The 7500-nt window shown below is 50.6% G+C and overlaps 1 protein-coding gene across 1 annotated transcript in view; it reads left to right on the forward strand.

The window, feature by feature from the left end:
• Positions 1 to 5461, forward strand: part of fstl3 (follistatin-like 3 (secreted glycoprotein)) — a 9183-nt gene extending 3722 nt beyond the window's left edge. The window contains exons 3-5 of the mRNA XM_056604741.1: positions 2337 to 2552; positions 3037 to 3264; positions 4385 to 5461. Of these exons, the coding sequence (XP_056460716.1) occupies positions 2337 to 2552; positions 3037 to 3264; positions 4385 to 4437 (497 nt within the window). The 3' untranslated portion in view covers positions 4438 to 5461. The remainder of the gene's footprint in view (positions 1 to 2336; positions 2553 to 3036; positions 3265 to 4384) is intronic.
• The last annotated feature ends 2039 nt before the right edge of the window (positions 5462 to 7500 follow it).

The raw sequence follows: 7500 nt of genomic DNA on the forward strand, positions 1-7500 counted from the left end.
ACAAGAACACTTTTGTCGGAAAGGTATTTTCTCTCTCTCTCTCTCACTCTCTCTCTCTCTCTCTCTCTCTCTCTCTCCTCTCTCTCTCTCTCTCTCTCTCTCTCTCTCTCTCTCCCCTCTCTAGCTATCTATCCCTCCCTCTGTCTCTGTCTCTCTCTCTCTCTCTCTCTCTCTCTCTCTCTCTCTCTCTCTCTCTCTCTCTCTCTCTCTCTCTCTCTCTCTCTCTCTCTCTCTCTCTCTCTCTCTCTCTAGCTCTAGCTCTCTCTCCTTCTCTCTCTCTCTCTCTCTCTCTCTCTCTAGCTCTAGCTATATCTCCTTCCCTCTCTCTCTCTCTCTCTCTCTCTCTCTCTCTCTCTCTCTCTCTCTCTCTCTCTCTCTCTAGCTCTAGCTGTATCTCCTTCCCTCCATCTCTCCCTCTCTCTGTGTAGTGGAGCTGGAGCCAAGTCATTTGCGTCGTATTTATACAGTGAGTTCCCTGTGAAGCGCTTTAACAAAATGCAGACATGGACCCAGGCCAGGTATTCCATCCAACCCCACCCTGCTGCCCTTGGAAGACTCTAGACGCCCAGCTAGGTTCATGCAGGTTCGCTCAGCGTTAAACGTTGTTTTCCTGACTGCGGTACCCTCCTACATCCCCATTGATGGCTGTCCAAAGACATGAATTGTGTGATGTTGATCAATTCCAGTTCATAACCCAAGCTACCCGTCGGCTCTGGACCAAACACCCCACATCTGTTTGGGTTCAACCCAAGGATTTCTTGCCTTGTCTCATGTTAAGAAAAACAGACCGAGATAATCCGCAGGTATGCGCAGGGTTAAGGGATTTACGGATTGGGTCTTTGCAGAATATATACACTACCACTGGGGACGAGTTTCATTAAGGAGCTTCGTTTTTGTGGCATTACGATAAACGGCTAAAAGGAAAGAGCATTTACCTTCAAAGCATTATCTCATTGACTGAGAACATTATTTTGGCTAGATAAGACACAGAGTTCATAATAGGTTGGTTCAACTCAATTGGTTTGTTTGATGCGGGTTGGAGTGGATTCCTCTTTGTTGCCATGACCGATACGGAAATGAAATCATGCAGATTCCAAAATAAATGCCTACCATATGTTCAGATTACCGGGAATCACAGTGTGGAATCATAGCCTCTATCGCTTAGCCTTCTCTGGTACAGCATGTGTAATGTAATTACAAAGAAAGAACACAACAGAGATATTAACGTCCTCACAAATTTTAACATCTGAAACCCAGTCGTAAAAATCGTCTCCAAAAGGTTTCAGGCGGTGCGTTCCTCTGGCTCCGTTCATTTCTTGAAGTATTATCAGAGAAAATATCCATCAATCCCAATCGAGTTACTCACATATCACATCACACCCTCCACAATGAAAAGCCCTTGTTATTTTTTATGTAGAGAAGAAAACAGAGCGAGAGAGTTTGTGTGTGAAACAGAGAGAGAGAGAGAGAGAGCAATTTGGAGAACATTAAAGTTCTGCCAGAGTAAGGAAATAGGTTTCCAGCAGGGGTTTGTGTGGGGGTTTAGCGGGGGCACTTATCAACACGGTATCTAAACCCACCAGTACCAGGCACGGGGAAGCAGCCAGGAGAGAACTGCGTCAGGTGTTGCCTCTGCCTTGTAGTAGGATCACAGGTCCTCCTCCAAAACCACAGACGTTATGGGGTGTTAGTGGAGTCTGGCCTGGTTCCTTTAGCTTGTTAGACTCTCTCTCTCTCTCTCTCTCTCTCTCTCTCTCTCTCTCTCTCTCTCTCTCTCTCTCTCTCTCTCTCTCTCTCTCTCTCTCTCTCTCTCTCTCTCTCTCTCTCTCTCTCTCTCTCTCTCCCTCTCTCTCTCTCTCTCTCTCTCTCTCTCTCTCTCTCTCTCTCTCTCTCTCTCTCTCTCTCTCTCTCTCTCTCTCTTGCTCTGTCTTTATCTCAGCTTGTAAACCTATCTGGCACCTCTTTGAACTCGCTGCGCCTTGAAAACCTACCCAGCCCTCTCTCCCTCCCTCCGTTCCTTCACCACCCCCCTTCCTAAGGGTCCCGGGGTACCTAGACAGGGCTGCATCTGGGTCTGAGCGATGTGAACCCACGCAATCTGCACCGCGTTCCAAAATCCTCCCCCTTCGTTGTGAGACCAACAACAATGCGATGGGGTGATCTGTAAAAAAAAAAAGCCATGCCTCTCCGATTGATTGAATCGACGCAACTCTTATCGACGATGATAACTTACAAGGACTTGGCCTGGTTCAAAGTGAACGCTTTAAACCCTCGGTACAGACGTACAGTGAACCTGATCCGTGTGTGTTCTGTTTTGTTGTTTTTATGTTCGACAGAGACCTGCGAGGGGGTGAAGTGCGGCCCGGGGAAGGTGTGCCGGATGAAGACCGGCAGGCCCCAGTGCGTGTGTTCCCCGGACTGCTCCCCTGTCTCCCTGAAGCAGCCGGTGTGTGGCAGCGACGGCAGGACCTACCCGGACGAGTGCTCCCTGCTCATGGCTCACTGCATGGGCCACCCCGACCTGGAGGTCATGTACCAGGGAGAGTGCAAAAGTAAGCACGCACACTGGGGGGGGGGGGGGGGTTCGCATGACGGGGCTTGGGGTTCAGACCTCCCTAATGGGGGGGTCGGGGGTTCCGATCCATTCGAACCCCTTCACTGTGTCGATCACGCAAGGCGACAGCCAGCTCGTCAGGAGCAGGTAGTGGTGAGGTGTCTTGCTCGGGGACACCTCAACACTCCCCTCCACACTGGAAGGACACACCTCACACACCTCCGCACTGGAAGGTTGCTGGTTTGATCCCCGGCTCCTCAAGGAGGAGCCGGGGATCAAACTAGCAACCTTCCGGCTTCCGACTGTCCTTCGACTGAGAGGCCCCTAAAGGAGGCTTCTAAAGGAGCACGTATCTTCACCCATAACATCTCCTAAACAATCTCCTAAACGTTCTCCTAAAGGTTCTCCTAAATGTTCTCCCAAATGTTCTCCTAAACGTCCTCCTAAACGTTCTGCTAAACGTTCTGGTGACGCCTCCCCAGAGTCCTGCTCCAACGTGGTGTGCCCGGGCACCCACACCTGCGTGACGGACCAGACCAACAGCGCCCACTGCGTCATGTGCCGCATGACGCCCTGCCCGGTGCCCTCCGTGACGGAGCAGCCCATCTGCGGCAACGACAACATCACCTACCCCAGCGCCTGCCACCTGCGCCGCGCCACCTGCTTCCTGGGCCGCTCCATAGGGGTCCGCCACTACGGCCACTGCAACAGTAAGCCCCTCCCACTGCTCCGCCACTACGGCCACTGCAACAGTAAGCCCCTCCCACTGGTCCGCCACTACGGCCACTGCAACAGTAAGCCCCTCCCACTGCTCCGCCACTACGGCCACTGCAACAGTAAGCCCCTCCCACTGCTCCGCCACTACGGCCACTGCAACAGTAAGCCCCTCCCACTGGTCCGCCTCTACAGCCACTGCAACAGTAAGCCCCTCCCACTGGTCCGCCACTACGGCCACTGCAACAGTAAGCCCCTCCCACTGGTCCGCCACTACGGCCACTGCAACAGTAAGCCCCTCCCACTGCTCCGCCACTACGGCCACTGCAACAGTAAGCCCCTCCCACTGGTCCGCCACTACGGTCACCGCAACAGTAAGCCCCTCCCACTGCTCCGCCACTACGGCCACTGCAACAGTAAGCCCCTCCCACTGGTCCGCCACTACGGTCACCGCAACAGTAAGCCCCTCCCACTGCTCCGCCACTACGGCCACCGCAACAGTAAGCCCCTCCCACTGCTCCGCCACTACGGCCACTGCAACAGTAAGCCCCTCCCACTGGTCCGCCACTACGGCCACTGCAACAGTAAGCCCCTCCCACTGATCCGCCTCTACAGCCACTGCAACAGTTAGCCCCTCCCACTCACTGCACTCCATGGGGTTCCGCCACTAAGCCCCTCCCCCCCACTGCGCTCCATAGGGGTCCCCCATTATGACCACTGCAACAGTAAGCCCCTCCCACTGCGCTCCCCCAGGGCTCCCGGCCAGCGTCCCGACAGACGTCACACACTTTTTCGGTGGCGAGGTTACGTTAATTATTCAATAATGAGGAAGTCGGGGTCGAGGGCGCCAGTCGGTTTCCAGTGAAATAGCTCCGCTGTACGTCACTAGGGATACAGGTTTCTGCTAAATGACTAAATAGCGGTGATATAGTAGAAGTAATGTCGATTTTATACTTTTTTAATACTTTTTCATGATGTTTTCAAACTTGCTCTCGGCCTCTCTCTCACTCTCTCACTTTCTCACTCTCTATCAATCTCTGTCTCTCACTCTCTCACTCTCTCTCAATCTCTCTCTCTCTCTCTCTCCCCCTCTTTCTCTCCCTCTCTCTCCCCCAGATCCTCCGAGGATGTCCCACGACATGGAGGGCAGTGAGGAGAATGCCGTGTAGAGGAGATGGCACCACTCTGGTCCTCCTCGTACAACAGAACCCTGATGTTCCTCCGATGGGTCGGCCACCAGATACGTGCCTCATTGTAATGGTTCAACATGTACAAGTGCAACATGTACCCTCCCATCATGGCCATGGCCTTATTATGAAAACCAATCACTCATTCACTCACTCACTCACTCACTCACTCACTCACTCACTCACTCACTCACTCACTCACTCACTCACTCACTCACTCATTCACTCATTCATGCCAGTGAGAATTGGGAGATCTGGTTGGAAAACTCTTCGACTTGGATTAGCTGCAGAGACGAAGACACAAGAGTGTCTTAAAAGGAGAGAAATATGTAGTGGGCTGTGTGGGTAACGTGTGTGTATATTGTAAATAGGACACCACTACTATTTATTGGAGAAGGTATATCGGTCTATTTAAGTTTTAATCCAGTATAAAATACCATGTACCATTAAGACAAGCTGATGCAAAACAAATGTATTTATTGTGTTTACTTGAGTGGTTTCAAAATAGTTGTAGATAATAGTTGATGTCAATTTTTACTTTTACAACGTCTTGTGTTTTTATAGACTCTTAAATCTCACTCCCCCATTATTAGGAATTTAGACACAAGCACACACACACGCACACACACACACACACACACACACACACACACACACACACACACACACACACACACACACACACACACACACACACACACACACACACACACACACACACACACACACACACACACATAAACACACACACACATAGCCACACACCCGAAAACACACTCAAATACGAGCACACAAACACACACACACACACTGCAAATGTTTCTGCCTTCACGGAAGACCCTAATTTGTTTTTGGAACTTGATACCAAGTTACAACCAATGTGGTTTAAAGACCCAGCAGGCAACAACAGAATCTCTGCGGTTGGTGCTGTGAGAATTTCCACCTTTGTTTAGAGGTGAGGGAAGGACTCTCTGTTCCCCAAGCCCCTTCTCCCCCCTTTCCCCCTCTCCCCCTCTCCCCCTCTCCTCCTCTCCCTTTAGCTCTCTCTCTCTCTCGCTCACTCTCTCACACCCTCTCTCCCTCTCCCCCCCCCCCCCCCCCCTCTCTCTCTCTCTCTCTCTCTCTCTCTCTCTCTCTCTCTCTCTCTCTCTCTCTCTCTCTCTCCCTCTCTCTCTCTCTCCATGCATATTTGCTCTGGCACCTTATCCAAACTCTCTGCCTCCCGCAGGGTCTTGACAGTAACAGTTTGGTTCTGTCTCTGGGACCTTCATAATGTTGTTGGTTCCATCCCGGGCTCTGCACAAAGCTTCCACTGTTTCAATGCCCCGTTTTGCTTTGTTAAGTTAAACTGTAATTTGTAGATCACATTTTTTTTCGTCTTAATGCTATTTCGGATTAAAGATTTCTGAAGAATTCACGAGACAGATAAATGCAATTATGTTGTCTTATTTGGAACTAAATTGAATTTGTCTGGGAATGAGCCCAGGCAATTAAAGTCATTTGATGATTATCTACGAGGATAATCTTGTCCTTTTGAATTGATAACCATGGGTGTTGAATTATCAAAGTGATCCGAAATAACATTTTAAATCTAGATCAAATACATGTATTGTGTTATACTAGCCTTTGGGTTAGTTGCAATTCTGCAATCGATGTGTAAATAATCCACTTATGTAACTGTTCCTACTGTGAAATTGTTTATTACAAGTGTATCAACTTATTTTTGTATTTTTGTACTATTACTACTAAATATAAAGTATAATGTGTGTCAAATTGTTTGGTTTATTGTGCGGCCTAAATTTGGCTAATGTTATTGTATACACACACACAGCTTATGCTTAAGTCCACACACACACACACACACACACACACACACACACACACACACACACACACACACACACACACACACACACACACCACACAAATCCTTTCTACTCCATTAAAAACCCTTTCGCTGGGGGGGTCTTCTCACACACAAACAAGGTCCTGATTCCATTTCCGTATTCCGTGACAAGAGAAGGGAGAGCTGGTGATGAGACTTAGGCCCAATCCCATTTCTACCCCTTACCCCTTCCCCTTACCCCTCCCCCTTGTTTTGAAGGGGTAAGGGGCAGGGGTAAGGGGAAGGGGAAGGGGAAGGGTAAGGGGAAGGCGTAAGGCATAAGGCGTAAGGGTACCCCATACCCTTCCCCCCTTCAAAACCAGGGGGGATGGGTAAGGGGAAGGGATAAGGGGTAGAAATGGGATTGGGCCTCAGACCAGGGCAGGAAGGGTCTCTGCCACTGCCAGGGCCCCCTTATTACAGTGCAGCAGACATCTGTCCAGCTGTGCAACAGGGCCATGTTGCCTGTGGTCGGGGCCTCTCCTCTGGCAGGCCCCGTCCTAGGCCTCTTATGAGAGACAGAAGGGAATCAAAGACATACTTAGAGTTGCCTCCCCCCCGACCCTTCTATCCTGCGGGATGCTCCCCCCCCCCCCCCACCCCCAGATCCCCATGAGGTGGGAGTGGTGGTATGTGCTTGGGGAGGAAGGTTTGAGGGTGAAGGATGATAGGGGTAAACAGAAGCAAGGGCCTGGTTGTTGACTCACTTTCGTCTTCCTCCATTGTCTTCCCCCTTCATTGCTTCCCCTCCCCCCCCCCCCTCACCCCTTCTCTCTCTTCCTTTCTCCCTCTTTCCCTATCTGGTCCTCTCTACACACTTTTTCTTTCTCTCGCTCTCCCCACTTTTGTCTCTCTGTCTCTCTCGCTCCCCTTCTCTCAACCTTTCCCTCGATCTCTACCGTTCTAACCCCTTCCCTTCTCTCCCTCTCTCTCTCCTTCCCTCCCCCTTTCCGTCTCTCCCTCCCTTTCTCTCTCTTTTCCCACTTCTTCCTCCCTCTCTCTCTCTCTCTCTCTCTCTCTCTCTCTCTCTCTCTCTCTCTCTCTCTCTCTCTCTCTCTCTCTCTCTCTCTCTCTCTCTCTCTCTCTCTCTCTCTCTCTCTCTCTCTCCCCTCCAGCACTATGCCATGCAGCAGCATCTGGTTTGACTTTAGCAAGATGTT

This window comes from Gadus chalcogrammus, chromosome 12, assembly GCF_026213295.1.
Source record: "Gadus chalcogrammus isolate NIFS_2021 chromosome 12, NIFS_Gcha_1.0, whole genome shotgun sequence".
NCBI lineage: Eukaryota > Metazoa > Chordata > Actinopteri > Gadiformes > Gadidae > Gadus > Gadus chalcogrammus.